The sequence below is a fragment of the Gambusia affinis genome, linkage group LG10 (genome assembly GCF_019740435.1).
Source record: "Gambusia affinis linkage group LG10, SWU_Gaff_1.0, whole genome shotgun sequence".
NCBI lineage: Eukaryota > Metazoa > Chordata > Actinopteri > Cyprinodontiformes > Poeciliidae > Gambusia > Gambusia affinis.
The window spans coordinates 26,656,510-26,670,603 of NC_057877.1; the positions used below are offsets into that span (position 1 = coordinate 26,656,510).

At 38.7% G+C, this 14,094-nt stretch overlaps 1 protein-coding gene across 2 annotated transcripts in view; it reads right to left on the reverse strand.

Moving 5' to 3' along the window:
• LOC122838740 (glypican-5-like) overlaps positions 1 to 14,094 on the reverse strand; it is a 74,161-nt gene that overhangs the window by 22,404 nt on the left and 37,663 nt on the right. For both annotated transcript variants that reach the window (XM_044129655.1, XM_044129656.1), the window contains one exon: positions 11,807 to 11,948. In XM_044129655.1, the coding sequence (XP_043985590.1) occupies positions 11,807 to 11,948 (142 nt within the window). The remainder of the gene's footprint in view (positions 1 to 11,806; positions 11,949 to 14,094) is intronic.

The following is a 14,094-nucleotide window of genomic DNA, read 5'->3' on the forward strand; positions in this document are numbered from 1 at the left end:
AAACAATATTTACCAAGACATGCTCCCTAATTTCAAATTAGAAAAATCTCAAATTTTGGGAAATTTGGAAAAAAAAGTACAACTTAAGTTCACCATTGTGTGTTTAAAGAAAACAATGATAATAAACTCACTAAATTACAGAAATCTTACTTGGTAACCATCTTCAAACGAGAAATTTGAAAAAGAAAAAATAATCAACCAACACTCACTTCTTATAAGTGTGGAAAAAGACCAACCGCCATCTTCTCTTCCTTACACATATCAGCGTATAGCTTTACTCACGCCACCTGGTGGCCATATTTATTCACAGATTTTTCTCTGGAACGCAACTCCAAACTTTTTATGCAAAATAACTTCTATTCACACATTTCTTTGTAGAGTTTATCTAAAATATTTGAAAGAAAATGCAGCTTTGGAAACTGAGATATTAACCCACAACGCTACTTGACACAATATTGGTTGGCGTTTGAAAAGCAGCCAGTGCAGGAGAAGCATAATAATAAAAAAAAAAAAAAAACTGCAGACTTTAGCCAATATATTGATTCCACTGTGAACTGTAATGTATATTAAGACATATTTGGGGTATGAACTGTTAAAATAGGTATTTACAGGATTTTTTTCAGGAGGTTTTAAGTATTTGCAGGTTTTAGTGATTTTGTGGCCTCAAAATTTTGTCAATACCTCAATAAGCTACCATTGCAATAAACCTCCACAACCTCAAAACACAGGTCTATGCATGCTTAAAAAGCTTTGATGTATCATTTTTAATTACATACAATTGGTAGTCCACTGTGCCCCATTAGATTTTGCCAAGAACCTGCAAAGATACTTTGATTTTCTTGCTGGTTTTTGATGTAGTAGAGTGATCCAAATCTGGTGTGAAGGCAAGAATCTATAAAACACAATGGATAACACTCAAAAACTGCAGTTTCAGCGCTACAAAAATACAATTACAACTAAAGTTGGACACAAACGCACAATCAGCAATCTGTGGGTTTCATTTTTGTTGTTTCTTTTACAGGTAGAGTTTTGTTTCTGAGCTTTACCTCACTCGAAAAATAAAACTCCTCACATTTTGGCAATTCAGATTTACAGATAGATGTTTGTGTTTTTAAGATTTTTAAATTTTTTAAGTTTGCATGTAAATTATTTCCATTAAATAGACAATCCAGGAGCACATATATATGTATATTCATTTCATGGCATTTTTTCTCTAAAATTAACATGGAGCTTATGGTTTAATGTGTTGCAAAAACATAAACTACCCAAGTGAATAAAATAAACAACATGTTCATGCTTATCAGTGTGATTTGTGTGGTCCAGTGGAGCTCGTGTCACCACTTTACTTTCAGTGCATAAGGAGCTTGTTTATATGCAAATAGCCAGCAAGGAAATAGAGGAAATTTCTCTCCGTCACTCTTTACTGTGATTCTGTCTTCAAGAACTGACAAGAGTTCAAGAGATGTGATCCTAATATGCAGACACAAGCTCGGTAAATCATCGGCAGCAATTTCCCCCTGCAAATAACCAATGAACCAGATCCATCTCAGCAAGAGGAATGAGTTTCCACAGATGTGACACAACAAGGTCAGTGGAGAGTCTCTGACAAATGTAGCAACAAATGCCTCACTTTAAGAGCCGTTAAACACAGTCGGAAAACAAGCATTTAAACGCAAATGAGTTGTGAATAAACTGAATTTATTGTAAAAGAGAATAGCTGAGAAATTATCCTGATGCGCATATGAAAGCATATTTTCACAATGTGCAACATGAACTGTGTGATTATAGCAATGCATCTAAAATCTGTTGGACAATGAAGCCTTGAATGAATCTGGTTTCAACTCTAAAACGTAACTTTTTAAATAAATTAAATGCAACATTTACTAAGCACGAAAACTGTAAAAAGCCAACAGATTTTTATGTTTTATTATATTAGTCATAGCTAATAACAGAATAAGCGCAACTCCACCCTAATCCTATTTTAGGCAGTACTTTTTTACCCAAGCAGTAAAATAACCATGATTTAGATTATTTAATACATCCACAGAAAGTCAACACCTTATGGGCACAGAAATACGGTAAACCACAAAATTATGAACTCACATAGTTCAAGCATGTTATTAAGACGTAAATAAGGCAGCACAGACAGTAATGTTGAAAATAAAACCCGGCCCAATCTGAAAACACATTCAGTTATCATAACCTTCAGCAATTTTTTCCTCAGCTCACTAAAAAAATGTCCTCTTGCTTTGCTTCGGTCCGCATCCCAGCAACTGCAAACCACTGGCCCTCGCTGCAGAGCCATGCAGGACCAGTGAGCTTCAGTCGAGGTTTACTCCTCGTTCAGGAACGACAAGGACATCGCAGGAATGATGAATGCATCGGTGACCTTTAACCCGGTTACACGCTGCCTCAGGGGGCAGAAAGGGCACCGCCAGGTTGTCGTAACAACGAGCAAGACAAGGCCTCTGGTCACAGGTAATTAGGTGGTGCAGCAGAAAACAGCATTTGATCCCAGACCATCAAACTTCTGTTCTATTCAGTTGTGCCAAAAACGCAGAAAACATAAACAAGTGATGCTATTAGGATAATGAAGCGACATGAAAGGTTTTCTCCAAACCACTGTTGTAAGAGCCATATGGTCAAAATAAGCAATTACGGATGTGGCAGGAGCACAAGGTGTTGACACTTCGGTGGTGGGTGTGTCAAGGTGGGCGTGACTGTCACTTAGGTATGAATGGAGCAGAATTGGCGCGCTGGTTTAGTATGTATGAGGAAGCGGGTGTGACGGTGGTTGTCATAATTTCTGTTGACCATGCTATAATGTCGCTTATTGTTGGCGCCATTGTTTGGTTTAGCCTGGTCAGTATGTGTCAGTAGCTACTTGTAAAGTCTCAAATATTGCTGTTAAAGTTGGAATAAATGGATGATTGCAATAACTTGAAGCGACCTGGAGTTTGTTGAAGCATGCGTCGGACAGAGAGAAATTCACCACGTTAACCCAGTGCGGTCCTCTACAATACCGTTGGTTTCCGCACAATTATCGTCAACAGAAAGACAATGGAATGAGTGACTCGTTGAAGGACAAGTCTGGATTCTTCGCTTCTGCTTGGAACAGTTTGGAAGCGGTAATGGCGCACGCAGCGCAGCGTCATCAATCAATTAATTGAATGATTCCTTCACCGCAGCTCAATCAAGTCCGCTGGAACTGAGGTATGGACAAACACACACGTATTGAGTCGATTGTTTGAGGAGGAATTGTTAAGACAAATATCTGGAAATGGAGTTAACTGGATCAAAGTCAAGTTCCGTTGTAAGCGGTAAAGATGAAAAAAGACGATCAAAATTAACTGTTAAAGCACTACAGAATAAAATTGAGAAGCTTCAAAAGGATCTCAAAGCAAGGGTTCATAAAATTAAAGGAGAAATAAACATTATTAAAGAGCTTATGAAAAATGAAGCAAATCATGAGAGTGTTCAGTCTCACTGTGATGATTTTAAACTGTTGCTGGAGGATGCAAATCAGTTACATGAGTCTGTTATTCCACTGTTTCCTGCCGAAGAACAAGAAAGACAAAACACTTGGTTTTTAAGTTTGTGTAAATATAATTCTGAATTTATACAAGAAGTTGAGAAATGGCTTTCAGGTGCTGAACAAGTCAACAATGCAGCTCAAATGAGTGAAGAAGCTGAATTACATCAGGCTCAATTGTCCAGTGTGAATAAAGAGCTTAATGCACCTTTAGTTTCTCAGAATATAGAGTGTGATGAAAATGCTGGTGTTGAGGATGATGTTAAGCCAAGTGACAGTGTTTCTAATGTGGACAGCAGAAGGTCTAGAAGAAGTCGGTCATCAAGAATTAAGTCTTCTGTGTCTTCTACATCTTCAGCTCTTGTTAAAGCAGAAGCAGATATGGCTGCATTAAAGGCACGACATAAGCTGTTGAAGCAAAAACATGCTTTAGAGGAGCAGGAGGAACAGCTAAGGAAAAAGAAAGAAGAACTGGATTTGGAGATTGAAATTGCAGCATCAATGGCTAAAGTTAAAGTGTTTCAGGGCTCTGTCTGTTCTACAGTGACTAGTGCTGCACAGATTCAATCTGATGGCATGAATTCATATTTTGAACATGAAAATAAAAGATCTCAAATGCTGAATGTTGATGCAGATACATTTGTACCTACAGCAGCGGGAACTGATTGTTATGATAAAGCTCCAACCTTTCAGTCCTATTCTTATTTGGGTGCAAGACCTAAAGACACAAGAGTTAAAGAAAATACAGACACATTAACTGACCAGGTGAAGATAAAAACAACACAAGTTGAAGTTCCAACAGACCGAATGTTACATCAAGATCAGCTACAACCATCACGTCATAAAGATTCATTATCAGTTGATGAAAATAAACAACTGTTAAGTGTATTGGAAAGGCAAAATGAAATTACAAACTTGCTTGTAAATCAACAATCTTTATTTTTTCTGCCAAAACGAGACATACCAATATTTGATGGAGATCCACTCCAATTTAAGACATTCATGACAGCTTTTGAACACAGTATTGAATCAAAGGCGCATAGTGCCAAAGATTGCTTATACTTCTTGGAGCAGTACACTAGAGGCCAGCCTCATGACTTAGTGAGAAGCTGTGTTCATATGCCTAGTGATTCTGGATATGCTAAAGCTAAATCTCTACTTCAAGAACATTTTGGTTGTTCGTTGAAAGTAATTGCTGCATATATGAATAAAGTTTTGTCATGGCCAGCTTTGCAAACAGAAGATGTAAAGGCTTTACAAGCATTCAGCTTTCTGCTCAGAGAATGCTGTAATGTGATGGAAAACAATGGCTGTATGCATGAGTTGGATGTTCCTGCCAACATGCAAGCAATCATCAAAAAACTGCCCTTTAAACTGCGGGACAGATGGAGAAATGAGGTGTGTGATTTGCAAGAGAAGTTCAAAAGAAGAGTAACTTTCAGTGACATTGTTCGATTTGTAGAAAGGCAAGTGAAGATCGCTAGTGATCCACTTTTTGGTGATATTCAAGATTCTTTATCTAGACCAAAAAAGGATGCAGGAATCTATAAATCACAGCAGCGATTAAAGATGAAAGGAAGTAGTTTTGCTACTATTGTTGGAGAAATGCAGAAGAAAGCTGACTTTGAAGTAAAGAAGGGACAAGAGACAGCTGTTATAAAGAGTTGTTTATTTTGTGGAGCTGGACATTCTTTGGACACATGCCCTCTACTGGAAAAGAGGACACATGGGGAGAAGTTGACATTTCTGAAAGAAAATGGGGTGTGTTTTGGCTGTTTATGCACTGGGCACATCAGCAAGGACTGTAAAAGGCGACATCACTGTAAAGTGTGTAGTTTAAGACATCCCACAATGCTTCATGTCTTCTCCAAAGAAAAGGAAATTGGTCCAGTCCATAAGAAGAAGGAAGTGGAGACAACAAGTGGAAGTGCCTCCATCTCTGCTCAATCCAGTGGTCTAACTGGGGCCGGTGAGCATGGCTGTACTCTCTCTATTTTACCAGTTAGAGTGAAGTCTACAAAGAGCCAGAAGACAATAATAACATATGCGTTTTTAGATCCTGGAAGCTCTGCCTCATTCTGCACTGAAGAACTGATGAACAGATTATATGTCACTGGGAGACATACAAGCATCCTTTTACGGACAATGGGTCAAGAAAGGGTGGTTGGAAGCAACATTGTGTCAGATTTGGAAATTGCTGGGTTGAATGAAGACATCTTTTGTGAATTACCTGACCTATTCACACAGAGAAGCATGCCAGTTCATAACAGCAACATCCCTCATCAAGAAGATATTGAAAGATGGCCACATCTGAAAAATTTGAGGATAACTGAAATCAATTCAGGAGTTGATTTACTTATTGGGACCAATGTGCCTACTGCACTGGAGCCATGGGATGTCATTCGAAGTCAAAATGGAGGCCCCTACGCAGTTAGAACAATTCTTGGGTGGACAGTGAATGGACCTCTCAGAGGAGACTGTGATGTCGACACAAGAGAGCTACAATCAACGGTTACTGTTAACAGGATTTCTGTGTCAAGACTTGAGAATTTATGGCAACAACAACTGAAGGTTGATTTTCCTGAATGTTCTCGAGATGAACAACCTGGATGGTCCAGAGAAGATAATCAGTTCATGGAGCTAGTTACAGAGTCAATTAAGCTGGAAGAGGGACATTACACCATTGCTTTACCTCTGAGACACAAAGATCTGAAAATGCCCAACAATAGGAAATTGGCTGAACAGCGTGTTTTGAATCTCAGAAGGAAGTTTACCAAAAACCATCAATTTCTTTCTGATTATACTAACTTCATGAATGATATAATTTCCAAGGGCTATGCTGAAAAGGTCTCAGTTGAAAATCTTGAACGGTGTGATGGGAGGGTTTGGTATATACCACACCATGGAGTATATCACCCTCACAAGAAAAAGATAAGAGTCGTGTTTGACTGTGGTGTAGCATTTGGAGGAAAATCTTTAAACACTCAACTCTTACAAGGCCCAAACCTCACCAGTTCATTGGTTGGTGTCATCACTAGATTCAGAAAGGAACCTGTTGTTATCACAGCGGATATTGAGGCCATGTTTCACCAGGTCCGAGTCCCACCATCTGACTCTGATCTGCTGAGATTTCTCTGGTGGCCAAATGGAGAATATGATCAGCATCTGGTGGAGTACCGAATGGTTGCACATCTTTTTGGAGCTACATCATCTCCAAACTGTGCATGTTTTGCACTAAGAAGATGTGCAGAGGACAATCAGCAGCTGTTTACACCAAATGTCATAGATGCGGTGCTTCACAACTTTTATGTGGATGACTGTTTGGTCTCTGTGAGCACAGAAGAGGAAGCTGTCTCATTATATCAAGAACTCCGTGCTTTGTGCAAGAAAGGCGGATTTCAACTTCTCAAATGGATAAGTAACCGACGCAGTGTTCTTGCTGCAATACCACAGCATGAAAGATCAATTGATGTTAAGAACCTGGATATGGATAATGATGATCTACCTGTGGAGCGTGTGTTGGGAATACAGTGGTGTGTACAATCAGACCTGCTGAAATTCAAGATCATTCTCAAAGATAGACCTCTGACAAGACGAGGAGTCTTGTCCATTATAAGTTCCATCTACGATCCTCTTGGATTTCTGGCACCAGTTGTCTTAGTCGCAAAGGGGATTCTACAAGATCTAAGCAGAAGACACGTTGGCTGGGATGATCCTTTACCACATGATATGGTCCAGAAGTGGAAAGACTGGCTGGAAGGACTTCATCGGCTTGAACGGTTTGGAGTTAACAGATGTCTGAAACCACAAGATTTTGGACAAGCCACAAGTTCGCAGCTACATCATTTCAGTGATGCAAGCGAGAATGGATATGGAACAGCGAGCTACCTGTTGCAGTGTAATGCTGATGGACAAGTGCATTGTGCATTTGTAATGGGTAAAGCCCGGGTAGCTCCACTGAAACCCATCACCATCCCTCGCATGGAGTTGACTGCTGCAGTGGTTGCCAGCCGCATGGATAAGCTATTGAAGAAGGAGTTAAGAATGGAATTACAAGATTCAGTATTTTGGACTGATAGTACTTCAGTTTTGAAGTACATCAAGAATGAAAGATTGAGATTTAAGACTTTTGTGACAAACCGAGTTGGAGAGATACTCAATTTGTCAAATCCCTCACAGTGGAGGTACGTTGCTACCAGTATTAATCCAGCAGATTTGGCATCCAGAGGAACAAGTGCTAAGTCTCTCTTGAAGGCTAACACCTGGGTGTTAGGACCAAAGTTTCTTCAGGACCCTGAATGGAAATGGCCTGTAAATCCTGAGGACATAAGTCATTTTGCTCTGGAGGATCCAGAAGATCCAGAGGTCAAGACATTGGTTTCTGTTAATGCGACATGCACCAATGAACAAGTGGATCCGATTATGGACTTCATTCATTCATTTTCTTCTTGGGATAAATTGAAAACAATGGTTGGGTGGCTACTCAGGTTTAAACAATTGTTGTTCAAACTGGCTCAAAAGAGAGCACAGCTGAAGTTGGATCTTGCAGATTCTAAACTTGATGAGTTTAAATTTCAAGAAAGATTGGAGAAAGAAATGAATGTGTGCAAGAAAAATGTGGCATTAGGAGCCTTATCTGTGGAGGAGTTTGAGAAAGCTGAGAGTGCCATCATTTGCTATTGTCAAAGAAAGCGATATCCAGAGGAAATGACAAGTTTACAGAAACATGAAGGTGTGAAGAAAACAAGCCAGCTCTATAAGCTTGATCCTGTTCTTGAAGGTGGTGTACTAAGAGTTGGTGGAAGGCTAAGCAAAGCAGCTATGCCTGCTGAAGCTAAATACCCAGTCATATTGGCTAAAGACCTTCACATCTCAGAAATTTTACTGCGCCATATACATCATCAGACAGGCCATGGTGGACGTAATCATATGCTTGCTGAACTGCGTCAAAAGTATTGGATTCCAGGTGCCAGCGTTGCAATCAGGAAGACTCTATCAAAGTGCATGATTTGTCGACGACTCCATGCTGTACCAGGAAGCCAAAGGATGGCAGACCTTCCACAGGAACGAGTGTATCCAGACAAACCCCCATTCACTTGTGTGGGTGTGGATTGTTTTGGTCCCTTTGAAGTTAAGCGTGGAAGGAGCTTGTTGAAAGGATATGGAGTCATCTTTACCTGCATGGCTATAAGAGCAATTCACCTTGAAATGTTGTCATCACTGGATACTGATTCCTTCATCAATGGTCTCAGAAGATTTATTGCTAGACGTGGCCAAGTCCTGGAGCTACGTTCTGACAATGGAACCAACTTTGTAGGAGCTGAACGCGAACTAAGAAAAGAAATTGAAAAATGGAACCAAACTCTAATTAATAACACTCTTCTTCAGAAAGGAATAAAATGGTCTTTCAATCCCCCTACTGGCTCACACCATGGAGGTGCATGGGAAAGTCTTATTAAGTCTGTTCGAAAAGTGTTAAATTCTGTTTTGAGAACACAGAGTCTTGATGAAGAAAGTCTTCAAACAGTTTTCTGCGAAGTTGAGGCTATCATCAATAGTCGACCTATAACCAAAGCCTCTACTGATGCCCATGACCTGGAAGCACTAACTCCAAATCATCTTCTTCTCTTAAAGACCACACCTTTATTGCCACCAGGAGTGTTTTCCAAGAATGATGTCTACGCTCGACGAAGATGGAGACAGGTGCAATATATGGCGGATCTCTTCTGGAAGCGTTGGTTAAAGGAATACTTGCCTCAACTACAAGAACGGCAGAAGTGGCAAAGAACAAGACGGAACTTTTTGCCAGGAGATGTCGTCCTTATCGTGGACGACTCTGCTCCACGCAACTCATGGTTAATGGGTAGAGTTGTGAACATTGTTCCAGATAAAAGAGGACTTGTGCGAACAGTTCGCATCAAGACAAAGACAAGCTTCCTGGAAAGACCTATTACCAAGTTGTGCCTGCTTCAGGAGGCAGCAACGGCATGAACATTTAACGAACTTTTCTCTCCTTTTTGTTTATCAGTGATTTCCTTTTCTCTAGTTGATTGCTTATTCTAAATGATAGATTAAAATAAATTTGATACGGAGCAATTTATAATTGTTTCTTAGGTTTGTCTCTTACAGTGTTGACACTTCAGATAATTATTTTTGTAATAATTAGGGGCCGGAATGTAAGAGCCATATGGTCAAAATAAGCAATTACGGATGTGGCAGGAGCACAAGGTGTTGACACTTCGGTGGTGGGTGTGTCAAGGTGGGCGTGACTGTCACTTAGGTATGAATGGAGCAGAATTGGCGCGCTGGTTTAGTATGTATGAGGAAGCGGGTGTGACGGTGGTTGTCATAATTTCTGTTGACCATGCTATAATGTCGCTTATTGTTGGCGCCATTGTTTGGTTTAGCCTGGTCAGTATGTGTCAGTAGCTACTTGTAAAGTCTCAAATATTGCTGTTAAAGTTGGAATAAATGGATGATTGCAATAACTTGAAGCGACCTGGAGTTTGTTGAAGCATGCGTCGGACAGAGAGAAATTCACCACGTTAACCCAGTGCGGTCCTCTACAATACCGTTGGTTTCCGCACAATTAACTGTGACTTCACCTCTGTCCAGATGCTCAGGAGGCTGTTATCCAGCAAATTAGTAGAAAATCTACCCTTTCATTTAACTACATTTAGTAATTGCAGAAGTTCTTGTACCATGACGAAACTTTCACTTTTATATTCCTGGAAGTGAAAGTCGTGCTCTTTTTGCAAGCTGTTAGGGCGTATGTGTCAAACTCGAGGCCCGAGGGCCAAATCTGGCCCACCGTAGCTTTTTATGTGGCCCCTCTAAACTCCAGAGCGATGCACTTTATGTCTCCTGACTTTGCTGCACAGCAGATCGGAACGCCCAAACTTTGAATTTGCTTTCCTGAAAATGTTTCTTCTTGATTTCTCTGAAGGGTTATTAAAATTGCAGCAATTTTTAATTAACAACATTCTGATTATCTAATTTCTAAAGCTGGGAAATCTAGAATTTTCCATTGTTTGCCATGCCTTTTTTATGGCTTTGGTTTTGAACTTTTGTGTTAGTTCTATTTCTATTTTACTCACTTAATTTGAGTTTTATTCATAACAAACAGGACAGCATTTCTTTAGTGTCCTCTCCACTGACTTTATACATCTCATTTGCAGAGTTTCCACTCAGTTTCTTACCTACCAAAATATTTGCCAGCATGAAAAGTAAAAGTAAAAGTAAAAGATAGGTATATAAAAACTCCCAGATAATCAATTTCTGCTGTGGCATCCCTATAAAAACCACAGCACATAATTATTGGACAATATTATTCAAAAATATCAATCACTGTGGAGAAATGGTTACAGTTTCTGTTCAGGAGAATGTAAAAACTCTGCAGGATTTAGCTTTTGAATGCCGTCTTCAGAAGTGTTATTATTTTGGACCCAATTCAGTCTCTTTCCCTGACTTCTCTAAATTTAACCTCTGCTTCATCACCCACAGGATCCTGAACGGATCCAGGATCTGGAATAATTCAGCTGGCATCACTTACTGCTACACCACCTGCACTGAATAGCCAAGTTTCTTTAATTCATACCTTCAAAAAGCTGAATTAATCAATAATAAGTTGACTTCATTGATTAGTCCAATGCAAACTCTGAATCTGCTCTGCTCTCAGTTTCATTTTTAATGTGAATATGGGTTCAAGAAGTGAAAAATTACATTTGAGCATTGATACAGAGCATAATTTTCTCATCCACAATTTAAATTATTCCAGGATTTTAGCTGCGCTGCCTTTGTGGAATTGCATCAAAGCTCAGAGGGGTTCCCTGGATCTCCAGATCTCCCTATGACATCCATGTTTTATGTATATGCTCACACACCATGAATAAACCAAAAGAAAATGAATAATCACTGTTTATTTTTACATTTGTGTCGCTGGGGCGACCTGGTTGTTCGTTCATCATTTACCCAAACTCATACAGAAATAAACTGCAGAAAGCGAGATGGAGGAAGTGAAGGAGCGGGAGCGAATCTAACTCTCTGAGCATTTACAAAATATGTAAAGGCTGCAGCATATTCAAATCTACAGGCCAATGAACCATATGTCTGTGTATTAATGAGCTAATTAGGTAAGTATATGTGAATAGACTGTGTTTGAGTGGTGCATGAACAGGAAATGTATTTGCACCACGTCTGCGTGTTCCTGTGTGGGTGTGTGTTTGCCATTGTTTATTCCTCTCTTCTGTATGTTTGTCTGCACATGTGACTCACCGCTCTCTTCACCAGATGCTCCACAGCCATCCTCATCATCACAATGGTCCCCACCGCTTCCATCTGTCAGGGCGCTCCCTCCGTCCTCTGCCTCCCCTCTTCCTCTTCCTCTGCTTGCCCAGCCGAGATCCGCCAACAGCTCCTTTGAAAGTAGAAATTAAGTCAATCTGATTTACAAATCTGCAGAGCACCTGGGTGAAGAAAGCCTGCAAAAACATTTATAGTTCAAACAGGACCTCAAATGTTAATCCTGCCTTAGATTAGCATTAAATCTCATATACGGCTAAGATTTTCTGTAGCTACTGCTAACAAAGATTAGTAACAGAAAAATGCTTTGAAATATTTTAAATTCCCACTATAAATATTTCTAAATGTCTCAATCTGATCCTCGAGGAATCTCTTAATGTTCTGCATTGGTGACTAACTGAAGCGGCATTGAATCAACAAGCTGCATTAAAATGGAGCAAACCTGCTAGCTTAGCACTTCTTCAAACGGCTCCGCATTTAAAAGTTTGTAAGCGAAATAAGCTGCTGAAACTCTAGCTGGGTGTTGAGAGCAAGTTCACTGGAGAAAGAAAATTCTCCAAAAAGAAAAAATACCAAAAAATATTCAGGCGAAACAAAATCTCTTGGCATAAAATGGTTTATTCTGTTATTTTTAGGAAGTTGACGATGTGTAATGCTTAATGATTTGTGCTAATGACCTTTAGTGTTTTAATTATTGCCCATCAAACTGTCATTTAAACCAAACATCAGACTGGGACTGGTATAGTTTTACTATTTTTAAATGTCTCAGAATCTCTAAAAAGTTCAATTGATACATTTTTTATCACATTTTGCTGAATTTAATGATTTAGATGATTTAAACTCTAAATATATACAACCCCTTAGGCAACTTTGGTCTAAATTTAACTTGTAATTTATCCAGAATCAAAAGAAGCATGTATGCCAGTACAAATACAGGTCTGGAAAAAATTAAGAAACCACTTAAAATATTTAAAATTTCTCTAAACCCTGAAAAATAACTTAATCTAAGAATTTACATAGCAAGAGGATTTATTATTACGCTATAAATTTATGTTCTTTATTAACACAGAGCCAAAAAAAACCCCTAACGTATGGAAACTAAGAACAAAGTTCTGTGGTTCAATTATTCGTAAATAATTAGATATTTTCTTGAAGAAATCTTTCGTTATATTACAATAAGATATTTTCTTATTTTTGCATAATAAGACACAAAAAGAGACAATATTTTCAATAAATTAGAACATTACTGACAATTTAATTTAAGTCAGTAAGTGAAACAAATACAATAGATTATCAGTGTAATATTTTCAAGCTATTTAAATGTTTTTAATTTCTTCTATTGTGTTTTATAAACATTTACAAACTCAAGTTCTTGGAGGTTATTATTTATAAATTTATCAGATAAAACAGAAAACAAAACACGGCGGTACTTTCACAGCAGCTCAGTAATAAATTTTAATAATCCGGTGAGTGAGCTGAAACCAGAAGAGATGCAACTAAATCTCTATTTTAACACTATTTGTGTTTACTTGTCCTCTAAATCATCTATTTCCTGACTAAAAGGAGAAATTGCATTACTGTAATGTGATACAAACTGGTTTATAAGGTCAGAAGGGAACAAGTGACAACAGTGAAATGAAAATATTTTAATGAGTCACCCTTGCCCATCCTGTCATCTACTGTCACTTAGTTAAAGCAAAAATCTGCTCCCTCAGGATTCATTAGGCTGATCTTCATTGGCTGAGCATGTATGTACAAATCCTGACTGGTGCTGTAAATGACTGAATACACTAAGAAAATCCCAGTAGATAAAGAAGCTTTTATCAAACTTTATTACAAATTTATACAAACCAGAAACAGGAATAAAAATATAAAACTCTGTGAAACATGGTTCCTGAAATGATTAAAATTCCACAGATGCTTCTTTCTCCTGTTTCATATTTTCAGCGTCTCTCATCCTTGTTGTGGGAGTACATAAATGGCAAATGACAGACAGGAAAGATAATTAATGCATTAACTTGTACTTCAGACAAATAGCAACCTTTAAAAATATGCCGCCGTGCCAGTGAGCATGATAATAATGCAACACTAAACTTCTAAATGACAATGAAAACTCATTAAAAGTACACATTTAATTCTCTGTTTACATAAAGTGGAGCAGATAATACGGAGGCCCCTAGGGGACATGGGGAAACATTTTTCTTTTGCGTTCTCTCGCAAAAACTTTTGTGTTCCCTCGCAATTATCCAATACACCCTGGT